At 46.6% G+C, this 25,000-nt stretch overlaps 2 protein-coding genes and 1 long non-coding RNA gene across 4 annotated transcripts in view; all 3 read left to right on the top strand.

The window, feature by feature from the left end:
- LOC112242566 (kinesin-like protein KIF13A) overlaps positions 1–3,231 on the top strand; it is a gene marked incomplete at its 5' end in the record, with an annotated part of 72,451 nt that extends 69,220 nt beyond the window's left edge. The window contains 2 exon segments of the mRNA XM_042315077.1: positions 440–1,637; positions 1,754–3,231. Of these exon segments, the coding sequence (XP_042171011.1) occupies positions 440–1,637; positions 1,754–1,890 (1,335 nt within the window).
- Positions 3,232–4,618: 1,387 nt separating this feature from the next.
- On the top strand, positions 4,619–6,046 carry LOC121844693. Its single transcript, XR_006082119.1, has 2 exons — positions 4,619–4,931; positions 5,084–6,046. It is a non-coding gene; the product is annotated as an uncharacterized LOC121844693 (long non-coding RNA).
- A 13,217-nt stretch (positions 6,047–19,263) lies between these two features.
- LOC112238269 (RNA-binding protein 24-like) overlaps positions 19,264–25,000 on the top strand; it is an 11,270-nt gene continuing 5,533 nt past the window's right edge. The window contains exons 1-3 of one of the 2 annotated variants that reach the window (XM_024406835.2): positions 19,264–20,564; positions 21,261–21,450; positions 21,852–21,906. In XM_024406835.2, the coding sequence (XP_024262603.2) occupies positions 20,391–20,564; positions 21,261–21,450; positions 21,852–21,906 (419 nt within the window). In that variant the 5' untranslated portion in view covers positions 19,264–20,390. The remainder of the gene's footprint in view (positions 20,565–21,260; positions 21,451–21,851; positions 21,907–25,000) is intronic. The other variant, XM_042315076.1, reaches the window with a different exon arrangement.

The following is a 25,000-nucleotide window of genomic DNA, read 5'->3' as shown; positions in this document are numbered from 1 at the left end:
GTCTGTCTGTCTCTGTGTGATGTCTGTCTCTGTGTTGTGTCTGTCTGTCTCTGTGTCCCTGTCTGTCTCTGTGTGGTGTCTGTCTCTGTGTGGTGTCTGTCTGTCTCTGTGTCCCTGTCTGTCTCTGTGTGATGTCTGTCTCTGTGTGGTGTCTGTCTCTGTGTGATGTCTGTCTCTGTGTGATGTCTGTCTATGTGTGATGTCTGTCTATGTGTGATGTCTGTCTGTCTCTCTGTGTGATGTCTGTCTCTGTGTGGTGTCTGTCTCTGTGTGATGTCTGTCTCTGTGTGATGTCTGTCTCTGTGTGATGTCTGTCTCTGTGTGATGTCTGTCTCTGTGTGGTGTCTGTCTCTGTGTGATGTCTGTCTCTGTGTGATGTCTGTCTCTGTGTGGTGTCTGTCTCTGTGTGGTGTCTATCTCTGTGTGGTGTCTATTCCAGGACTCTGAGGAGGAGACAGACATGGCCCTGAGTTTGGGTCTGGGCCCTCAGGACTTCCACAGCTTCCAGTCCTACATCCCAGAGGACTTTGCCAACTTTGAGGTGTACAACGCTGCCCTGGAGAGCCAGGAGGGGGGGGTGGGTGGGGCGGGGGGCAGGGGAGAGCTGAGAGGGGGTCGGGGAGGTGGTGGAGGGGGGGAAAGAGAGGGGGCTCCCCGGAGCCCCACCGCCAGCAGCTGCACCAGCGGTTACTTCTCCCACAGTGCCTCAGACGCCACGCTCTCTGACGTGCCATTCGGGGCCAGCGACAGCTCCGACCAGCTCAGCGCCTCCGCAGTGGCTCAAGACAGAAATGACCCTGACCGGGAAACCCACAACCTCCACCCCCACGAGTCCCCCTCCTTCCACTGCACCAGCACGGCCCGAGGCTGTGCCCAGACCAGAAGTGTCTCGCCGTGGGGTGACACCCAGACCCCTGCATGTCCCCCCGGGGTCGCCTCCCAGCCCCTCCCCACCACCTCTCCCTCCTCCCCTGTCAGTATTCCTAACTGCTCAGAGCAGCCACCATCCCCGCGGCCCGGCAGGTGTGTCCTCAGCGTCAGCCAAGAGTTTACAGACTTCAAGGGGGCCGACGACGGCATGGAGGATCTGGGTGAGCTGGGACACTTCCAGTCTGGGGATGCACCACACATATTCCCTGTCCCAGCGGAGGAGGAGAAAGGGGGCTCTGGCAGCAGGCACCAGACCTCTGACAAAGACCTGGTCGTCATCAACACACAACAACAACAACATACATCTCACCCCGGTAACGCCCGGCTCCCTCAGCCCCACTCACACCTCCACAACGGCAAACAGTGTATCGGCAGCGTAGCCGTGCCCTGCCCACCACCCTCCAGCCCGCCAGGCCAGCTAGCAGGAGGAGAACCCCAGATCCAGGAGCCAATCCAGGGAGACCTACCTCCAGGGAGCCCCTGTCCCAGCCCAAGCTGCCCTAGCCCCAACCCCAGCAGCACTGAGGCCTCTGGGGACTCCTGCAGCGGGGACGAGGGCTCTGGTTCTCCGGTGGCCCAGCTGCCTGACTGGATGGCTCCCGGGGAGCAGGTATGGGTGGGGAAGAGGAGCGGCACGGTGCACTACGTCGGCGGGGTAGAGTTCGCCAAGGGGATCTGGGTCGGGGTGCAGCTGGACCTGGCTGTGGGTGAGTGGCTGTTTAGGTATCAAATGATGTTCTGTGTAATAATGATGTACTGGGATGCCTCCCAGTTCCTTATCTACTGTACTCTACTGAATATCCCCTCTGTCTCCACTATCCAGGCAAGCACAACGGGACAGTCCAGGGGAGGGTTTACTTCCGCTGTCCTCCAGGCCACGGGGTGTTCGTCAAGCCCTCCTGTCTCACTAGAGGACCCCCCTCCATGGACACCACAGACACCCAGCCTCTGGTCCGATAAAATTCACTAAACTCCCCAAATTCCTAGTCTTTCCAGGAATCCCGGTTGGAATATTCCCAGAATCAGGAGGGAATAAGAAGGAACTCCAGAATCCTCAAACCAGCATTTCTGGAAAACCTGGGAATTTGGGGAAAGGAACTTTCCACCCAGGACTATCATCTAAAGGGGGTACCCAGATCCAGAGCAGTTTCTACTAGACCAGGCCCAGATCCAGAACAGTTTCTACAAGACCAGGGCCAGATCTAGAACAGTTCCTACTAGACCAGGGCCAGATCTAGAACAGTTCCTACTAGACCAGGGCCAGATCCAGAACAGTTCCTACTAGACCAGGGCCAGATCTAAAACAGTTTCTACTAGACCAGGGCCAGATCTAGAACAGTTTCTACTAGACCAGGGCCAGATCTAGAACAGTTCCTACTAGACCAGGGCCAGATCTAGAACAGTTCCTACTAGACCAGGGCCAGATCTAGAACAGTTTCTACTAGACCAGGGCCAGATCTAGAACAGTTTCTACTAGACCAGGCCCAGATCCAGAACAGTTCCTACTAGACCAGGGCCAGATCCAGAACAGTTCCTACTAGACCAGGGCCAGATCCAGAACAGTTCCTACTAGACCAGGCCCTGATCCAGAACAGTTCCTACTAGACCAGGGCCAGATCCAGAACAGTTCCTACTAGACCAGGCCCAGATCCAGAACAGTTCCTACTACACCAGGCCCAGATCCAGAACAGTTCCTACTACACCAGGCCCAGATCCAGAACAGTTCCTACTAGACCAGGGCCAGATCCAGAACAGTTCCTACTAGACCAGGGCCAGATCCAGAACAGTTCCTACTAGACCAGGGCCAGATCCAGAACAGTTTCTACTAGACCTGGGCCAGATCTAGAACAGTTCCTACTAGACCAGGCCCTGATCCAGAACAGTTCACACCAGACCAGGGGCAGCTGTCAGCGCTCAACAGCTGAGCCCCAAAACCAGCTCTTCTTCTCTCATTCTCACCCTCCCTCTGTTCCACTAGACTTCCGATCATGTGTTCTGTCTGTCGGTATGAACTGCTTTCCCTTTAACATATCTGTCCCATGCGTTTTATGAAGGCATATCATCGTTCAATATCGTTGTTCACTGAAAGTCAAACGCACACATCCAGGTTTTCTGCAGCTCATATTCCTGTTCAAACACCAGATCTTCCTGTAGAGGTGACAGAGAGTTGTCATCTGGGGTGTGTGGATCCAGAATGTACTAGTGTTGATAACTCACTGATATCCGGATTGGTTATCCAAGTCACTGTGATATGTCGTCAGGGGTTACCAAAGAACTAAGGTTTCATATCTACTGTTTTAACTGGTGTGCGTGTGTGTGTGTGTGTGTGTGTGTGTGTGTGTGTATGTGTACATATGATATGTGTGTCAAAAGTAAACATAGTGCCTAGGCCACGAGTCCTCCTGAACTTTTGGGCCGTCTGCAAACAAATAATGAATTGAACATGAATTCATGAATCATGAATTTGAAGATGTACAGTACGTATGACTGTGGTTGCTATGGTGCCCATGTAGGCTTCATTAGCCTGTTGTTGTTGTTGGTGGTGTACTGTAACACTGTGGAATGACAGATTGTCCCCCCCCACTGAAACTATTGGGACTGTTGCCATTGCTGACTGACTGAATCATGCTTCTTGCACTGGAGTGGATCAACCCTCACAGAGTTCCTCACACAAGACTTCTGTCTTCCATTCAGGACAAAGGAAACGTATCCTATCTGTGCGTGTTTCTCAGTTTCTCCACTGTCCTACATTGTGCCTCTCAAGGGGATGGAAACTGAGGTGTCCATGTTGGATCTATGCTGTGTCAACTATCTGAATTAAGCGACTAGGCTTCCTCTGGGTCGTATTCACTAGGCACAAAATGGAAGAAAACAGACTGAAAAGGGGAAGGAGTACATGAACTTGTCCAATAAGAAACTTGCTGTTTTTGTTTTGCGAAACATTCTCCGTTGCAGAACGTTTTGCTTTGGTGTATGTACACGAATGGATATGATCCCGGTTGTGAGGATTACTTCACTGAGTATACAAAACATTAAGAACACATGCTCTTTCCATGAGATAGACTGACCAGGTGAATCCAGGTGACAGCAGTCCCTTCTTGATGTCTCTTGTTAAATCCACTTGTAGATGAAGGGGAGGAGACGGGTTAAAGAAGGATTTTTAGGCCTTGAGACATGGATTGTGTATGAGTGCCATTCAGAGGGTGACAAAAGATTTAAGTGCCTTTGAATGGGGTATGGTAGTAGGAGCCAGGGGTACCGGTTTGTGTCAAGAACTGCAACGCTGCTGGGTTTTCCACACGCAACAGTTTCCTGTGTGAATCAAGTATTTTCCACCACCCAAAGGACATCCAGCCAACTTGACACAACTGTGGGAAGCATTGGAGTCAACATGGGCCAGCATCCCTGTGGAACGCTTTCAACTCCTTGTAGAGTCAACATGGGCCAGCATCCCTGTGGAACGCTTTCAACTCCTTGTAGAGTCAACATGGACCAGCATCCCTGTGGAACGCTTTCAACTCCTTGTAGAGTCAACATGGGCCAGCATCCCTGTGGAACGCTTTAACACCTTGTAGAGTCAACATGGGCCAGCATCCCTGTGGAACGCTTTCAACTCCTTGTAGAGTCAACATGGACCAGCATCACCGTGGAACGCTTTCAACTCCTTGTAGAGTCAACATGGGCCAGCATCCCTGTGGAACGCTTTCAACTCCTTGTAGAGTTCATGCCCTGAGAATTTAGGCTGTTCTGAGGGCAAAAGGAGGTGCAACTCAATATTAGTAAGGTGTTCTTAATGTTTTGTATACTCAGTGTGTACTATAATGCATTGTGCCTCTCAAGGGGGTGGAAACTGAGGCTAGACTGGGCCTGACTGAAGGCTGGCTGGCCTGATGCATTATGACCTGAAGCTCACAGGCATTTACAATGCCCTCCACCAATCCCCTGGCCTGTTACTGTTAGGTTGAATGCCCTCCACCAATCCCCTGGCCTGTTACTGTTAGGTTGAATGCCCTCCACCAATCCCCTGGACTGTTACTGTTAGGTTGAATGCCCTCCACCAATCCCCTGGCCTGTTACTGTGTTACTGGGTTGAATGCCCTCCACCAATCCCCTGTTACTGCCCTCCACCAATCCCCTGGCCTGTTACTGTTAGGTTGAATGCCCTCCACCAATCCCCTGGCCTGTTACTGTTAGGTTGAATGCCCTCCACCAATCCCCTGGCCTGTTACTGTTAGGTTGAATGCCCTCCACCAATCCCCTGGCCTGTTACTGTTAGGTTGAATGCCCTCCACCAATCCCCTGGCCTGTTACTGTTAGGTTGAATGCCCTCCACCAATCCCCTGGCCTGTTACTGTTAGGTTGAATGCCCTCCACCAATCCCCTGGCCTGTTACTGTTAGGTTGAATGCCCTCCACCAATCCCCTGGACTGTTACTGTTAGGTTGAATGCCCTCCACCAATCCCCTGGACTGTTACTGTTAGGTTGAATGCCCTCCACCAATCCCCTGAACTGTTACTGTTAGGTTGAATGACTAACGATGAACCCTACCTACAGTGATTTGCTCTGACAGCATTTTCTATGTTAATTTGACTAATGAGTAACATTTAAGTATTTTTTTAGAGATACTCATGTCAACAAATGAATTTAGTTTATTTTACAGGGAGAGGTGTATGAACAGGGGATGGACACTATGAGGAAATGGGAGGGGAGAGGAGGGGAGAGATGATGTCAAATAGTTTTATATCCTGAATGATGAACCATGTCTCTGACATGTTGTATTTTATTGGAGCTGTGGATGTGGCTAGCTCTGGTCCAGGGGGTTAGTGCATTCCTCGCTGACGCCCTGGACCAGAGCTAGTTGTGGTTAACTGTGGTAGAGAGAAATATAATTTTAAAATGCTGTAATTTCAAGTAAATAAGAAAAGAAACCCAAGACCTTACTTTAAAGACAAGATCAAAGCTGCTCTCCCTAATGAGGAGTTGTACATATAAATGTATTTGAACAAAGTATTATTTGCAATATTATAATGTACAGAATTGTATTTATAATGTATCTCAACAAACTGTTTTAATTGGTACAAAGATGTTCTAGAATACAGAACGTTTACGATCTAAACACTTGTTGTGTGTCGCCTCTTATTTGCATTCAATCAATTGAGTCAATGCAGGTATTTATTGAGACTCGTGCAACTATTTGTTCCTGATTATAGCCTCATTGAAGTGTTTGAGTGTAATTCAAGGTGTCGAGTAGGAATAATTATACGGAAACAAAAATATAAACGCAACGTGTAAAGTGTTGGTCCCATGTTTCATGAGCTGAAATAAAAGATCACAGACATTTTCCATACGCACAAAAAGCTTATTTCTCTCCAATTTTGGGCACAAATTAGTTTACATCCCTGTTAGTGATCATTTCTACTTTGCCAAGGTAATCCATCCACCTGACAGGTGTGGCATATCAAGAAGCTGATTAAACAGCATGATCAGTACACAGGTGCACCTTGTGCAGTTTGTCAAACAACACAATGCTACAGATGTCTCAAGTTTAAAGGGAGGGTGCATTTGCCATGCTGACTGCAGGAATGTCCACCAGAGCTGTTGCCAGACAATTTAATGTTAATTTCTCTACCATAAGCCGTCTCCAATGTCATTTTAGAGTATTACGTCCAACTGGCCTCACAACCGCAGACCACGTATAACCACGCCAGCCCTGGACCTCCACATCCGGTTTCTTCATCTCAGACCACGTGTAACCACGCCAGCCCAGGACCTCCACATCCTGCTTCTTCACCTCAGACCACGTGTAACCACGCCAGCCCAGGACCTCCACATCCTGCTTCTTCACCTCAGACCACGTGTAACCACGCCAGCCCAGGACCTCCACATCCTGCTTCTTCACCTCAGACCACATGTAACCACGCCAGCCCAGGACCTCCACATCCTGCTTCTTCACCTCAGACCACGTGTAACCACGCCAACCCAGGACCTCCACATCCTGCTTCTTCACCTGTGCAGTTGTCTGAATACCAGAGGAGTATTTCTGTCTGTAATAATGCCCTTTTGTGGGGGAAAACTCATTCTGATTGGCTGGGCCTGGCTCCCAAGTCAGTGGGCCTATGCCCTTCCAGGCCCCCCATGCTGCACCCCTGCCCAGTCATATGAAATCCATATGGGCCTAATGAATTTATTGAAATTGACTGATTTCCTTATATGAACTGTAACTCAGTAAAATGGTTGAAGTTGTTGCATGTTGTGTTTATATTTGTGTTCAGTATATTACTGTATGTTTCATAGTTGAAATGCTGTGTCATTGGTGCAATATTATTTTCAAAGGTTGTGTTTTAAGAGTGGTTTCACTAGGTGGTGCTAGTTAACAGTCTGAGTTAGAGGTAGTGCTCTCCACAATGACCCAGAGAAGAGACTGAGTTAGAGGTAGTGCTCTCCACAATGACCCAGAGAAGAGACTGAGTTAGAGGTAGTGCTCTCCACAGTGACCCAGAGAAGAGACTGAGTTAGAGGTAGTGCTCTCCACAGTGACCCAGAGAAGAGACTGAGTTAGAGGTAGTGCTCTCCACAGTGACCCAGAGAAGAGACTGAGTTAGAGGTAGTGCTCTCCACAGTGACCCAGAGAAGAGACTGAGTTAGAGGTAGTGCTCTCCACAATGACCCAGAGAAGAGACTGAGTTAGAGGTAGTGCTCTCCACAGTGACCCAGAGAAGAGACTGAGTTAGAGGTAGTGCTCTCCACAATGACCCAGAGAAGAGACTGAGTTAGAGGTAGTGCTCTCCACAGTGACCCAGAGAAGAGACTGAGTTAGAGGTAGTGCTCTCCACAGTGACCCAGAGAAGAGACTGAGTTAGAGGTAGTGCTCTCCACAGTGACCCAGAGAAGAGACTGAGTTAGAGGTAGTGCTCTCCACAGTGACCCAGAGAAGAGACTGAGTTAGAGGTAGTTCTCTCCACAGTGACCCAGAGAAGAGACTGAGTTAGAGGTAGTGCTCTCCACAGTGACCCAGAGAAGAGACTGAGTTAGAGGTAGTGCTCTCCACAATGACCCAGAGAAGAGACTGAGTTAGAGGTAGTGCTCTCCACACTGACCCAGAGAAGAGACTGAGTTAGAGGTAGTGCTCTCCACAGTGACCCAGAGAAGAGACTGAGTTAGAGGTAGTGCTCTCCACAGTGACCCAGAGAAGAGACTGAGTTAGAGGTAGTGCTCTCCACAATGACACAGAGAAGAGACTGAGTTAGAGGTAGTGCTCTCCACAATGACCCAGAGAAGAGACTGAGTTAGAGGTAGTGCTCTCCACAGTGACCCAGAGAAGAGACTGAGTTAGAGGTAGTGCTCTCCACAGTGACCCAGAGAAGAGACTGAGTTAGAGGTAGTGCTCTCCACAGTGACCCAGAGAAGAGACTGAGTTAGAGGTAGTGCTCTCCACAATGACCCAGAGAAGAGACTGAGTTAGAGGTAGTGCTCTCCACAATGACCCAGAGAAGAGACTGAGTTAGAGGTAGTTCTCTCCACAGTGACCCAGAGAAGAGACTGAGTTAGAGGTAGTGCTCTCCACAGTGACCCAGAGAAGAGACTGAGTTAGAGGTAGTGCTCTCCACAGTGACCCAGAGAAGAGACTGAGTTAGAGGTAGTGCTCTCCACAGTGACCCAGAGAAGAGACTGAGTTAGAGGTAGTGCTCTCCACAGTGACCCAGAGAAGAGACTGAGTTAGAGGTTGCCGGACAGCAGTGTCGATTTTAGCATGTAAATCTTGGTGGGGCAAAATCCCAAAACAACAGTGGGATGCATGCCAGCAAAGCCAATACACAACACAACAATACATGAATTGCACTTTAACGGTGACAAACTGTTAGGGCCTCCATAAAGCTGTCCCAACAGCAGTCCCAACATATTGCTTCTGCTACACCTGGTTATCAGGGGAGCTTCATCTGGCAGCGAAACAGTTCATTCAGCCTCATTTACTGCCCTTTAAAAAAACATAGCTGATATGGCTGACTTGTTTAAACAAATGTGGTTTCTACTGGCAACTGAGATGTAGGAACAATGGCATAAGGGGACGATGAGCAGATAAGAGGCAATCTTTTTTCAAATCAAATCTAATTTTATTTGTCACATACACATGGTTAGCAGATGTTAATGCGAGTGTAGCGAAATGCTTGTGCTTCTAGTTCCGACAATGCAGTAATAACGAACAAGTAATCTAACTAACAATTCCAAAAAAAAACTACTGTCTTATACACAGTGTAAGGGGATAAAGTATATGTACATAAGGATATATGAATGAGTGATGGTACAGAGCAGCATAGGCAAGATACAGTAGATGATATCGAGTACAGTATATACATATGAGATGAGTATGTAAACCAAGTGGCATAGTTAAAGTGGCTAGTGATACATGTATTACATAAGGATGCAGTCGATGATATAGAGTACAGTATCTACGTATGCATATGAGATGAATAATGTAGGGTAAGTAACATTATATAAGGTAGCATTGTTTAAAGTGGCTAGTGATATATTTACATCAATTCCCATTATTAAAGTGGCTGGAGTAGAGTCAGTGTCATTGACAGTGTGTTGGCAGTAGCCACTCAATGTTAGTGGTGGCTGTTTAACAGTCTGATGGCCTTGAGATAGAAGCTGTTTTTCAGTCTCTCGGTCCCAGCTTTGATGCACCTGTACTGACCTCGCCTTCTGGATGACAGCGGGGTGAACAGGCAGTGGCTCGGGTGGTTGATGTCCTTGATGATCTTTATGGCCTTCCTGTAGCATCGGGTGGTGTAGGTGTCCTGGAGGGCAGGTAGTTTGCCCCCGGTGATGCGTTGTGCAGACCTCACTACCCTCTGGAGAGCCTTACGGTTGAGGGCGGTGCAGTTGCCATACCAGGCGGTGATACAGCCCGCCAGGATGCTCTCGATTGTGCATCTGTAGAAGTTTGTGAGTGCTTTTGGTGACAAGCCGAATTTCTTCAGCCTCCTGAGGTTGAAGAGGCGCTGCTGCGCCTTCCTCACGATGCTGTCTGTGTGAGTGGACCAATTCAGTTTGTGATGTGTATGCCGAGGAACTTAAAACTTGCTACCCTCTCCACTACTGTTCCATCGATGTGGATGGGGGGGTGTTCCCTCTGCTGTTTCCTGAAGTCCACAATCATCTCCTTAGTTTTGTTGACGTTGAGTGTGAGGTTATTTTCCTGACACCACACTCCGAGGGCCCTCACCTCCTCCCTGTAGGCCGTCTCGTCGTTGTTGGTAATCAAGCCTACCACTGTTGTGTCGTCCGCAAACTTGATGATTGAGTTGGAGGCGTGCATGGCCACGCAGTCGTGTCGTGGGTGAACAGGGAGTACAGGAGAGGGCTCAGAACGCACCCTTGTGGGGCCCCAGTGTTGAGGATCAGCGGGGAGGAGATGTTGTTGCCTACCCTCACCACCTGGGGGCGGCCCGTCAGGAAGTCCAGAACCCAGTTGCACAGGGCGGGGTCGAGACCCAGGGTCTCGAGCTTGATGACGAGCTTGGAGGGTACTATGGTGTTGAATGCCGAGCTGTAGTCGATGAACAGCATTCTCACATAGGTATTCCTCTTGTCCAGATGGGTTAGGGCAGTGTGCAGTGTGGTTGAGATTGCATCGTCTGTGGACCTATTTGGGCGGTAAGCAAATTGGAGTGGGTCTAGGGTGTCAGGTAGGGTGGAGGTGATATGGTCCTTGACTAGTCTCTCAAAGCACTTCATGATGACGGATGTGAATGCTACGGGGCGGTAGTCGTTTAGCTCAGTTACCTTAGCTTTCTTGGGAACAGGAACAATGGTGGCCCTCTTGAAGCATGTGGGAACAGCAGACTGGTATAGGGATTGATTGAATATGTCCGTAAACACACCGGCCAGCTGGTCTGCGCATGCTCTGAGGGCGCGGCTGGGGATGCCGTCTGGGCCTGCAGCCTTGCGAGGGTTAACACGTTTAAATGTCTTGCTCACTTCGGCTGCAGTGAAGGAGAGACCGCATGTTTTCGTTGCAGGCCGTGTCAGTGGCACTGTATTGTCCTCAAAGCGGGCAAAAAAGTTATTTAGTCTGCCTGGGAGCAAGACATCCTGGTCCGTGACTGGGCTGGGTTTCTTCCTGTAGTCCGTGATTGACTGTAGACCCTGCCACATGCCTCTTGTGTCTGAGCCGTTGAATTGAGATTCTACTTTGTCTCTGTACTGGCGCTTAGCTTGTTTGATAGCCTTGCGGAGGGAATAGCTGCACTGTTTGTATTCAGCCATGTTACCAGACACCTTGCCCTGATTAAAAGCAGTGGTTCGTGCCTTCAGTTTCACACGATTGCTGCCATCAATCCAAGGTTTCTGGTTAGGGAATGTTTTAATCGTTGCTATGGGAACGACATCTTCAACGCACGTTCTAATGAACTCGCACACCGAATCAGCGTATTCGTCAATGTTGTTGAGGCAGGGATCAACAAAATGGAGTCGTGGTCAGCTTTTCCGAAAGGGGGGCGGGGCAGGGCCTTATATGCGTCGCGGAAGTTAGAGTAACAATGATCCAGGGTCTTTCCACCCCTGGTTGCGCAATCGATATGCTGATAAAATTTAGGGAGTCTTGTTTTCAGATTAGCCTTGTTAAAATCCCCAGCTACAATGAATGCAGCCTCCGGATAAATCGTTTCCAGTTTGCAGAGAGTTAAATAAAGTTCGTTCAGAGCCATCGATGTGTCTGCTTGGGGGGGATATATACGGCTGTGATTATAATCGAAGAGAATTCTCTTGGTAGATAATGCGGTCTACATTTGATTGTGAGGAATTCTAAATCAGGTGAACAGAAGGATTTGAGTTCCTGTATGTTTCTGTCATCACACCATGTCACGTTAGTCATAAGGCATACGCCCCCGCCCCTCTTCTTACCAGAAAGATGTTCGTTTCTGTCCGCGCGATGCGTGGAGAAACCCGCTGGCTGCACCGCTTCGGATTGCGTCTCTCCAGTTAGCCATGTTTCCGTGAAGCAGAGAACTTTACAGTCTCTGATGTCCCTCTGGAATGCTACCCTTGCTCGGATTTCATCAACCTTGTTGTCAAGAGACTGGACATTGGCGAGAAGAATGCTAGGGAGTGGTGCACGATGTGCCCGTCTCCGGAGTCTGACCAGAAGACCGCTTCGTTTCCCTCTTTTTCTGAGTCGTTTTTTCGGGTCGCTGCATGTAATCCACTCCGTTACACTGGTTGTAAGGCAGAACACAGGATCCGCATCGCGAAAAACATATTCTTGGTCGTACTGATGGTGAGTTGACGCTGATCTTATATTCAGTAGTTCTTCTCGGCTGTATGTAATGAAACCTAAGATGACCTGGGGTACTAGTGTAAGAAATAACACGTAAAAAAACAAAAAACTGCATAGTTTCCTAGGAACGCGAAGCGAGGCGGCCATCTCTGTCGGCGCCGGAAGTAAAATCTGTAATTTTGATTAAGACATTAGTGAGAGAGCTAGGACAGACGTAGTCAATATAACTGTTTATCACTTTTGAAATGTACAGCGACAGAATTCGGAACAAATCAATTTTTATTTGTCACATACACATGGTTAGCAGATGTTAATGCGAGTGTAGCGAAATGCTTGTGCTTGAAGTCAGGTGCAGGAGAGCAGAAAGTTGTGATCTACTGGTGTAGAGGTCAGGTGCAGGAGAGCAGAGAGTTGGCTCTACTGGTGTTGAAGTCAGGTGCAGGAGAGCAGAGAGTTGTGCTCTACTGGTGTTGAAGTCAGGTGCAGGAGAGCAGAGAGTTGGCTCTACTGGTGGAGAAGTCAGGTGCAGGAGAGCAGAGTTGTGATCTACTGGTGTAGAAGTCAGGTGCAGGAGAGCAGAGAGTTGTGATCTACTGGTGTAGAAGTCAGGTGCAGGAGAGCAGAGAGTTGGCTCTACTGGTGTTGAAGTCAGGTGCAGGAGAGCAGAGAGTTGGCTCTACTGGTGGAGAAGTCAGGTGCAGGAGAGCAGAGTTGTGATCTACTGGTGTAGAAGTCAGGTGCAGGAGAGCAGAGAGTTGTGATCTACTGGTGTAGAAGTCAGGTGCAGGAGAGCAGAGAGTTGGCTCTACTGGTGTTGAAGTCAGGTGCAGGAGAGCAGAGAGTTGGCTCTACTGGTGTTGAAGTCAGGTGCAGGAGAGCAGAGAGTTGGCTCTACTGGTGGAGAAGTCAGGTGCAGGAGAGCAGAGTTGTGATCTACTGGTGTTGAAGTCAGGTGCAGGAGAGCAGAGAGTTGTGATCTACTGGTGTAGAAGTCAGGTGCAGGAGAGCAGAGAGTTGGCTCTACTGGTGGAGAAGTCAGGTGCAGGAGAGCAGAGTTGTGATCTACTGGTGTAGAAGTCAGGTGCAGGAGAGCAGAGAGTTGTGATCTACTGGTGTAGAAGTCAGGTGCAGGAGAGCAGAGAGTTGTGATCAGGTGAACACTTTATTCGGCAGAAGCAAACAACAGACGGACGCAACAGTATCCAACAAACCTCCATCCAAAGGCAAAAGTGCAAAGCGCGACAAAGTCACAAATAAGCAAAAATGTTTAACAATTAATAAACATACTCCGGTTTGAAACATAGTACCTGGGGGAAAACCAGCCTGGCGCGTCAACACAAAACACGTAACAAAACAATCCCACACAAAGACATGGGGGGAAACAGAGGAAGATATGCAGTTGATTAGGGGATGTAAACCAGGTGTGCGGGGAACAAGACAAAACAAATGGAACAATGAAAAATGGAGCGGCGATGGCTAGAAGGCCGGTGACGTCGACTGCCGAACGAACAAGGAGAGGAGCCGACTTCGGCGGAAGTCGTGACACCCTGGCATGTTACATCATTTATGCAGCAGTATACAAGACATTTTTGGACTCACCTTGTTGTACTGTGGTCACTTGAACAGAAGGTGGTCCTTCTTGTGGGTAAAATTTCTCATCAAACTTCTTCATCAAAGTCTGCTATTCTCTGGATTTATGGGGCTGTCAAGACAACTGGGGACTCAAACAAAAAAGGTAGAGTCATGAAGTCAGTGATCTTCAGGTCGTAACTCTAGAAAGAGGCCCGAGTTCCCGGCTTGGTATTCCGAGTTGGATAACCTCTCAAAACGTATTTTCCCAGTTGTGTTGAACTCACTGAAGTCTGATATTTCCCAGTTCTGAGTTCCCAGTTGTGTTGAACTCACTGAAGTCTGAGATTTCCCAGTTCTGAGTTCCCAGTTGTGTTGAACTCACTGAAGTCTGAGATTTCCCAGTTCTGAGTTCCCAGTTGTGTTGAACTCACTGAAGTCTGAGATTTCCCAGTTCTGAGTTCCCAGTTGTGTTGAACTCACTGAAGTCTGAGATTTCCCAGTTCTGAGTTCCCAGTTGTGTTGAACTCACTGAAGTCTGATATTTCCCAGTTCTGAGTTCCCAGTTGTGTTGAACTCACTGAAGTCTGAGATTTCCCAGTTCTGAGTTCCCAGTTGTGTTGAACTCACTGAAGTCTGAGATTTCCCAGTTCTGAGTTCCCAGTTGTGTTGAACTCACTGAAGTCTGAGATTTCCCAGTTCTGAGTTCCCAGTTGTGTTGAACTCACTGAAGTCTGAGATTTCCCAGTTCTGAGTTCCCAGTTGTGTTGAACTCACTGAAGTCTGAGATTTCCCAGTTCTGAGTTCCCAGTTGTGTTGAACTCACTGAAGTCTGAGATTTCCCAGTTATGAGTTCCCAGTAGTGTTGATCTCACTGAAGGCTGAGATTTCCCAGTTCTGAGTTCCCAGTTGTGTTGAACTCACTGAAGTCTGAGATTTCCCAGTTCTGAGTTCCCAGTTGTTTTCAATACGGCAGAAGTCATGCTGAATTGAAGGCTTGGCCAATGTATTCATTATTTTCTGGCCCATGTGGTTGCATGTGATTGTTTAACATTTTAAGCTTGGAAAAGAGACCCTTAAATCCAGACTTGGACCATGCACCCTCTCCACTGAATAGCAGGCTAGTTATTGCTTTGCAGCACTTGCAGTTAGCCACTGATTCCTTTTAAACCACTCGTTGTTGAATTTGCAATTTCCAACTTGTTGTGTAATGTTTATGTCCAATGGCCGATGAGCACTGATACGTTTTATCTGGGGCGGCAGGGTAGCCTTGTGGTTAGAACGTTGGACTAGGTTCTGGAAGGTTGCAAGTTCAAACCCCCGAGCTGACAAGGTACAAATCTGTCGTTCTGCCCCTGAACAGGCAGTTAACCCACTGTTCCTAGGCTGTCATTGAAAATAAGAATTTGTTCTTAACTGACTTGCCTGGTTAAATAAAGGTAAAATTAAAAATTAAAAAATAAATCTATAATTTCTCTTCATATGACAAGGATTGAAAATGATTTGCCAGTAGATTGTCAACTTGATTCATGATGATGACTCATTGTCTAACATCTTGTATGATGTTGACATGATCAGTCTAATCAAAGCTATGGTAGATATAATGTGATTTGGCGTAATTTTATCTGTGGCCAATTGAGTCTTCTTGGATGGGCACTTCTAATGTAACTCTATGGCAGCACCCAAGAGGCTTGAATTTTCAAGCTTTCCCCTATAGACTTTGACGTGACCAAGTGTTCCCAGGAGTGACAGAACACTGAGCCAATCACATCGCAACTAGAGAACATTACCAACCCCTCCGCTCGGTATTTTCCACCACCACAGAAAGCACTGAACTAGGTTGAAACACCTGCATTTTGGAGCTGCTTTACTCAAGAAAGCAAAAAAGAGACAATGTTTGTATGCGGTTTCATGTTACGTGTAATTAATGCCAAAATAACATGCAAAATAGGCAACAACAATTTTTTACAATTTTTTTAGCTAAACAGGTGGGGATCAAAACAGCCCTGAATGACGAGTCGCCTCTTCCGGACAGACACTATCCTGTGACAGACACTATCCTGTGGCAGATATTATCCTGTGGTAGACACTATCCTGTGACAGACACTATCCTTATCATGTGACAGACACTATCCTGTGACAGACACTATCCTGTGGCAGACATTATCCTGTGGCAGACATTATCCTGTGACAGACATTATCCTGTGACAGACATTATCATGTGACAGACACTATCCTGTGACAGACACTATCCTGTGGCAGACATCATCCTGTGGCAGACACTATCCTGTGACAGACACTATCCTTATCATGTGACAGACACTATCCTGTGACAGACACTATCCTGTGGCAGACATTATCCTGTGGCAGACATTATCCTGTGACAGACACTATCATGTGGCAGACATTATCCTGTGACAGACACTATCATGTGGCAGACATTATCCTGTGGCAGACATTATCCTATGACAGACACTATCCTGTGACAGACATTATCCTTATCATGTGACAGACACTATCCTTATCCTGTGACAGACACAGTCCTGTGACAGACACTATCCTGTGACAGATACTATCCTTATCCTGTGACAGACACTATCCTGTGACAGATACTATCCTTATCCTGTGACAGACACTATCCTGTGACAGACACTATCCTTATCCTGTGGCAGACACTATCCTTATCATGTAACAGACACTATCCTTATCCTGTGAAAGACACTATCCTTATCCTGTGACAGACACTATCCTTATCCTGTGACAGACACTATCCTTATCCTGTGGTAGACACTATCCTGACAGACACTATCCTGTGAAAGACACTCCTGTGAAAGACACTCCTGTGAAAGACACTATCCTGTGAAAGACATTATCCTGTGACAGACACTATCCTGTGACAGACACTATCCTGTGACAGACACTCCTGTGACAGACACTATCCTGTGACAGACACTCCTGTGACAGACACTATCCTGTGAAAGACACTATCCTGTGAAAGACACTATCCTGTGAAAGACACTCCTGTGACAGACACTATCCTGTGACAGACACTATCCTGTGACAGACACTATCCTGTGAAAGACACTATCCTGTGACAGACACTCCTGTGACAGACACTCCTGTGACAGACACTATCCTGTGACAGACACTATCCTGTGAAAGACACTATCCTGTGAAAGACACTATCCTGTGACAGACACTCCTGTGACAGACACTATCCTGTGACAGACACTCCTGTGACAGACACTATCCTGTGACAGACACTCCTGTGACAGACACTATCCTGTGAAAGACACTATCCTGTGAAAGACACTCCTGTGACAGACACTATCCTGTGAAAGACACTATCCTGTGTGACAGCAGTACATAGACCTATGGATGACAGACTGAGTTGTCCACACAGGTGTTTTTTTGTGAGCTCAGCTCTACATGAAGAGGACTTTGCCCCAAGTGGCAACCTATTCCCTATATAGTGCACAACTTGGCCACAAGAATAGGGTGCCATTTGGGATGTATCCCAAATGGCTGTGCTGGGGACAATGCTGTCTGGATAGCTGCTTTTGACTGCTAGATTTACAGGGACTCCGTCTGTGGCTTGGTTTTGTAAGGGGATCCTGCCTGCCTTAGCCACAGCCTCAGATCCAGCACCTTGTCACAATAGTGTCTGGCTGGCTGGCCGCCTGGCTGGCTGTCTGGTCACTCCAAAGAGAGAGTTTCAGACCAATTCTTCAGCTGCTTCTCTGTTGCTCCAATTCCAAATTGACCCCCACCTTCTGGTCCAGGGGAAGACAACCCTGGTCCTGGGGTGCAGCAGGAGCTTAATGTTTCTTTTATTTAACTGACCTGAAAGACCAGGTTTGTTGAATTTAGGCAATCATTGAACTGATCAATTAGCTCAGTTGGTCAGGTGTGATGTGTGGCGCCTAGTTGGAACAAAATCCTACATGACCTGCTGCACTACAGGAACAGGGTTCCCTACCCTTGCACTAGTCCATAGTAACCAGAGTATTTGAGCTGGGTTGAGCGGTCGGAAATCGCTCTTGGAGTGATGCCGCTCCAGCGCTCCACATCGTCTCCAACCGCTCGGCATTCACAGGGGAAAGTCAAAACTGCCGCTCCAAATTCGCTCCAGTCATTAAAATCACCTTTTAACCAACACCCATCTATTTGTGACTACCTGGACCTACCATTTGGTTTTGAAGTATTGAAACCATATGATTTGAATAAACATGAAAGGGTGAATGTAAGAAGCGCTAATCACTTCAAAATGTTATAGTAAACAGCAACAGTATAAACACTGTGAATAGGTCAGGAGCCTGACAGGGAGCCTAAGAAGGAACAACAATTAATTATTTAGGCTATATTATTTCTATTATTTCAAGCCTATGGACTACAAAGAAAGACATTGTGAAGCATTTGCGAGTGCGACACTCAGGCTGGTAGAGAGTCAGGGAACATTAAGAGCTCAGCATTTAAACATTTGGTTGTATTAAATTATTACAGTCTATAAATTGCGCATATAGGCTGTGACTTACTTAGAATTAAATACAAATTAAACGAAAAATGCCTTAAAAGCCATTAGCCACAGCCTTTGAATCAATTTTTAGAAACACCAGTTTGGACCGAGTGGAGCCTGAAGAGCAGACCAGCAGCGGAAAACATCCTCTCCGCGCTTTCAGAGACACTGGGGATGCTCAACACCATTTGGCCACTCTTGCCAGGCTGGGCAGGGATGCAGAGTTTTTAAAATGTATTTATAGGTATAGGCCTAAAGGTTTATAGGCAAAATAACCCAATCAAAACGGAAAGCTCCTTGAAATTTGGAATATGCCAGGCCTATTGGTCCAAAATCAATGATGGCCTATTGTATAGATAGTCGAACAAAAATGAAGGAAACGTTTAAGAGCTCAGATGTTTTGTTTATAGATACTTTGCTACAATGACACACTTAATTAGCTACCCATCTCATTCCTTTCTTTTAGCATGTGCACGTAGCAAGTACACCATCAGGCTTTCGGGACATTATATCTCCACAGTCCCTCTGTACGGAACCTTGGTTTTGCACCTGTGTGTTTTATCAGTTTCTTTAGCGAACTCAATGACAGTAGCTAAAGAAAGGGGATATAGCAGCACACAAGAAGACCACAAATGCCTGCTGTGCGGGGCGTGCCCTGAGCTGGTGAAGTGAGCGCTATTGGAGCGGGAGAGAAAGACGAAATTCGCTCAGCACTACAGTTAAATTGGGTACGCTCCTCGCCCCCACTCCAGCGCCTCTCCGCTCACATACTCTGATAGTAACTAATGTGGATTTGAAAATGCCTGATAGGTTTAAGCAATATGGTAATAGCTTCACCAACATGCTGGTGGAATTTTGGCATATTGCTTTAACCTATACCAGTCATTTCAGATTTATACCTGTGTGTTTTAAAGACTAGTGCCCAGGGAGTAGGGGATAGGGAGTAGGGGCTAGGGCGTGGGGTTGATTTGGAGCTGGTGAGAAACTAGTGGCTAGGGTGTAGGGTTGACTTGGAGCTGGTGAGAGACTAGTGGCTAGGGAGTAGGGAGTAGAGTTGACTTGGAGCTGGTGAGAGACTAGTGGCTAGGGAGTAGGGAGTAGAGTTGACTTGGAGCTGGTGAGAGACTAGTGGCTAGGGAGTAGGGAGTAGAGTTGACTTGGAGCTGGTGAGAGACTAGTGGCTAGGGAGTAGGGAGTAGAGTTGACTTGGAGCTGGTGAGAGACTAGTGGCTAGGAAGTAGGGAGTAGGGTTGATTTGGAGCCGGTGAGAGACTGGGGAGTAGATTGATTTGGAGCCGTGAGAGACTAGGGAGTATGGGCTAGGGTGTAGGGAGAAGGGTTGATTTGGAGCCATGAGAGACTAGTGCCTTGTTGTGGGTCAGTCAGCTGTCCATGTTGACCCCATAACGTGGTGTGACGCAACAGGTGTGCTTTGTGTGTCAGGGTCAAGCCAAGTGGTATCTGTTACTTCACCATCATGCAGAGCTACGGTGTGTGAATCAACATCAACAACATGCAGATATCTGACACTCAACTATTAGAGGACCATGAGCTCAGATTCATTACATAGTGTTTTTAGATTGGAGGAGATTATTTCATAGATTTACAGTAAATGTCAAGTGGGGTATCAATAAATGAAAGTTTTTTTCAAATACAGTACAGTAATGTTTTACACGTGGGAATAGTCAAAAGCAATGTCAGACAGACGTGTTGTTATTTTGGGTTCTGTATTGAAATGAGCTAATGTATCGCGATCCTATGATCGAGGTCTGTTCATGTTTGGTCGGTGCCTGTGACCCCGTATGCCACAGTGGGAGGGCCCAGGAGAGAGCGTGTTCACGGCCCCCTTGACGTGACAGCTGGGCGAAGCAGACTTAGACAGCAGTGGTATCCCTCTCCTAAATTAAGCAGTGTCAAACTGAACTGAAGTTGGGAACGATTGGAAATCCGCGTCAAACAAGTGTCTGTTCAGTTCCAACGAAACCTATCTTAAATTAATCGTTCTAAATAACCTGTGCTTTCGCAGTGCTGACTGATCTCTGTGAGATTGCAAAAACATTCTCTATAAAACATTGTTGCCTACCGTTTACCGCAAAAATGATGATGCACTCGTCTCAGAAGGACACAACCTACACAAAGATATTTGTAGGAGGTCTTCCATATCACACCACGGACTCCAGTCTCAGGAAATACTTCGAAGTGTTCGGTGATATCGACGAGGCTGTTGTTATAACGGACAGACAGACGGGCAAATCCAGGGGTTATGGATTCGTAAGTATTGTACATGTACATGTGAATGTTATTGTGATTGATTGATCGATCGATTGCGTAATTAGTTTATGTCATATTGTTAAATGCAGACATTATGGGTAGAATCTTAAAATGTATCCAGCACCAATATGTCTGGAATGAAAAATGCTGCCATTAGCCTATCCATAATGCGTCTGATGTTACTTATTGATTCACACCATTTTGTAGCCCATTCATGAACGGTCAATGAATTGCAGTTCCGGAATGGGCTCACCGTTCTGTTCTGCTAAGTATTCAGCTGAGGCTCAGGCGTGGTGTCTTGGGCTCACCGTTCTGTTCTGCTAAGTATTCAGCTGAAGCTCAGGCGTGGTGTCTTGGGCTCACCGTTCTGTTCTGCTAAGTATTCAGCTGAAGCTCAGGCGTGGTGTCTTGGGCTCACGAGGCCCACGGTGATGTGATGGAATCATCCTAGAATTGCTGACTTGTGCTTCATAAACCATGTCTTTACCTTCAACTAATGAAGGAACATTTTTTCTCTACACTTTTCCTTGTTCTGATTGTAATACCCTCTTTTCTTATTGAGACGTGATCAATACTTCTAAATGAATTGTAGTTCAATGACCAGCTTTAGCCAGCCTCCCCACTGAGTGAACATCTGATCAATTCAGACAACGGAAACATGTATTTATTCTGTATTCTTCCCTTTCCGTCCCTCAGGTGACGATGGCAGACCGGGCGTCTGCGGACCGAGCCTGCAAGGACCCAAACCCCATCATCGACGGCCGGAAAGCCAATGTGAACCTGGCCTACCTGGGGGCCAAGCCCAGGGTCATGCAGCCAGGTGAGGGGATGGACGCGCTGGCGGAGGGCTGCGCCACACGTTTATTTCACAGCTCGGACGACCAAGGTGGCGTACAAACAATGACGAGCTGCTAAAACGAGCAAACTAACCACCTGCTTACAGTATGTTAACACACGGTGTGTAGTATGGTAGATGTGTAACATGGGATTTAGACAAACGTGTACTGTAGTGGGGGGGACTAGCAGAACAGACAGTGAAGCTAACTCTAATGTGAATGAAGATAGGTTATGATTAGTGTGTCTCCATTTTTACAGACACCAAATGTTTAAAATGTGTTTGTTTTTCCTCCCATCTACCTGATCTATAAGTACCTGAGCAGTTACATTGGAAGCACTGATCACATTTGATATAATGGGATTATAATGCATTTATAATATGTGTATATAGTTCAAGCTTTAGATTGAACACATAACGGTAGAGTTAAAAACAACTTGTTCCTATTCCAGGTTTCTCATTTGGTGTTCCTCAAATCCATCCAGCATTCATCCAGAGGCCTTATGGGTATGTTATGACATAGTGATACTCCTTGTCTTGTTGGACGTGTGTCATATAAAAACAACGTATTTCACTGCACCTGTCCAGTGTATGTGACAATAACATGTATTTTATTTTTATTAACATCTTTTACAGGGTAGAAAATGTTCAACTAGTGTAAGGTTGTAGAACTACCGTAACTTTCCCAAGATGCTCCAGAAATCCCAGTTAGAAGATTGGGACATTGGGAAAGTTACCAGAATTTTTCAACCCTAAACTAGTTGTAGAATATCATACTGTTACACCACCTGTTTTGTTCACAGCTGATCATTTTGAATGATCTATGTGCCCGTTTCTATTCTTACCCGCAGTATCTAGTGATTTTCATCTTTTAAAAAATAGCTTGGATTGTAAAATGTAATGTTTTCTTTCTCTAGAGTGGTGTGACTGTAAGCCCCGCCCATTCATTCTCTTTTGAGTGTAGAGGCGGGACTGTGTCTTGTGTGGTGTGCATCTCTGTGTGCCATTCTTAGATTCTAAAGCGTGAATCTAATTCTGATTCTAAACGTGATGTCACCAGTTGTCAATGTCTATCTCTCTCTGATCTGACAGGCTGGCTTACGGTTAAGAAACGGTATCTGACGGAGGGACATGATGGTTTGAGGATGAATAGCTGAGTCTGCATTGGGCAGATCACTAAGGTCTTACCAGTAATACTCTGACACACACAAACAAGCTGAAATGGTGATTAGATGCATGGAAGTTGTTTTTATTTTTCTGTTGCGGTTTTCCATAGTCCATAGATTGGTGTGCGTGCCTTTGTTTCAGTATGAAGTGGTTTTCAGCTGAACTGCGTGCTTCCCTTACGGGGGGGGTCAGGAGTGGTGGATGAGGGATGTTCCTGCAGACTCTTAAGAGTTTGGATATTTCAGATTTAACTTTGTCACGGGGTGTTGATTCTGATCTGTTTTTTTAACTTGATTTTTAACGATTGACTGTGCTGTAGCCTGGTTCCCCCCCCCTCCCCAGTTTCTTAGTTAACAACGTTATCATATGGTTTGTTGTTGGTGGGGTTGATCACCAGGGTTGCTACGTGACTTGTCTGGGACCTTCCAAACCCCCCACGCAACAAAACAACTCTTGGCTTGCATGTTGGAGATCCTTTCCTACCTTTGGTTTTCTCTACTCATGATGTTGTGGTTTCTGTTTTCTTTCTCAAATTAACCCATTGCTTCCTCCTGTAGCTCACATCATCTTCTTCTATCTCTTTCCCTCCTGCTCATGACGTAGACCAGGAACCAACTCAGGCACAGATATTTGATGGCTAGGACTAAGGTTGCAAAGGCAGGGTATATATTACTGTAAACTTTACAACATTTATATTGGTATCTTTCAAGGATTTTATGTAATCTGTCACAAGACATCTAGTGGCCCTTTTGGGTATTTCAGGTTATCTCAGGTGTCTAATAGTCTCTGGTCCTCTCTCCGGCCTTATCACAAGTCAAATATATGAAATAATTCAATAAGATTATTTTAAAACACAAAATAGAATGATAAAGCTGTCAAATATGATCCTAAATACAAAAACCATCAAGTTATATTGAGAGTTTCAGCATGAAACTATTTGAGTTATTTTACTATGGCAACATGTATTTGTCATCACTGTTTTGCCATCAAACTGGTGGCAGCTGTGATAAAAGAGTTGCAGAGGTCATTGAAAATAATGCCATTGTTGATTAGATGCCTTTTTTTTTAAATTAATTAGGCTATTTTTACTTCAACCATATGGTCTATCTACTAGAACTTCATGGACGATATGGACACAGATATAACATCAATAACATATAATAAAACAATTCAAGTATAAATTACCAAAGTTACGATAGATTGCCACAGATTTTCTGTTAACTTCCCAAAATTACTGAAGATTCCAGTAACTTTTGTAAATGACTGGTAGCTTTGCAACGCCTAGCTAGAACTCTGAAGCCACAAACCACTGTAGAAATGTGTCCATACAGGGAAGAGAAAGAGTGAGTGAGAGAAATGGTGAGAGGAAGGATGGAACCGGAGAATGGTGTCAGTACTGTGGGACACACGAGACAGTGTGTTTATGGTGTGGATGGATTTGTAATGGAGCCCCTCTACTGGAACAATACAGGGAACTGAGATGACTGAGAACACCCACACTTCCAAAAGGAACTCGTTTATTCAAACGGACATCCTGATCCACTCTGTTGTCGCTCATTGGTGACCCAATATCTCATTTGTTTTAATACCAAAGGTCTGATTCTAGTTCTCACTGAGTGTAAAACTGACAGCAAATACCAAATGTAAGTAGATTGTAGTGTGGAACATAGATTAATACTAACCAAGATATCCAAGTAGGATACAGAAGTTATAACCTTTACCATGTAAAACATACAGCATATTTAAAAGGCATACATACAGCCAGTAAACACGGAGTGTAAACTGATCTCAGATAAGTTGTTTGCAGAGTGGTAGACGACTGGTCAGGCAGCAGCTGTTCACAGTGTTCTACACGGCTTCTCAAATTCCGCTGGAAAATGAGAGTCGCTCGGCGGGGCCCTAAATAATGGATGTCATAGACAGGGCCTTCGCTGGCCTGATCACTCGCTCGCCGGCGGACAACAGGTGGGCTGCCTGAGACATGTGCCCAGGGGCCGGGGGGCCTGTGTGCCTCTGTTCTAGGGGATTACCCATGTGTCTCAGTGATTTACAAAGCACCTTTATTTAGCCCTGAACTTTCAACACAAAATGGCCGCCTGCCCTGTCGTCCTCCAACCAGAGGAAAGGTTAATGTCGATCGGACCAGTTTCAGCAGTAGGAGTAGGAGCTCTCCATGTCCTCTGTGTCTTCTACAACTGCCTGTCCTCTGTGTCTTCTACAACTCTGTCTGTCCTCTGTGTCTTCTACAACTGCCTGTCCTCTGTGTCTTCTACAACTCTGCCTGTCCTCTGTGTCTTCTACAACTCTGTCTGTCCTCTGTGTCTTCTACAACTCTGTCTGTCCTCTGTGTCTTCTACAACTGCCTGTCCTCTGTGTCTTCTACAACTCTGTCTGTCCTCTGTGTCTTCTACAACTGCCTGTCCTCTGTGTCTTC

This window comes from Oncorhynchus tshawytscha, unplaced genomic scaffold (assembly GCF_018296145.1).
Source record: "Oncorhynchus tshawytscha isolate Ot180627B unplaced genomic scaffold, Otsh_v2.0 Un_contig_12116_pilon_pilon, whole genome shotgun sequence".
Taxonomy (NCBI): Eukaryota; Metazoa; Chordata; class Actinopteri; order Salmoniformes; family Salmonidae; genus Oncorhynchus; species Oncorhynchus tshawytscha.
This window is presented reverse-complemented; position numbering and strand designations above follow the sequence as displayed.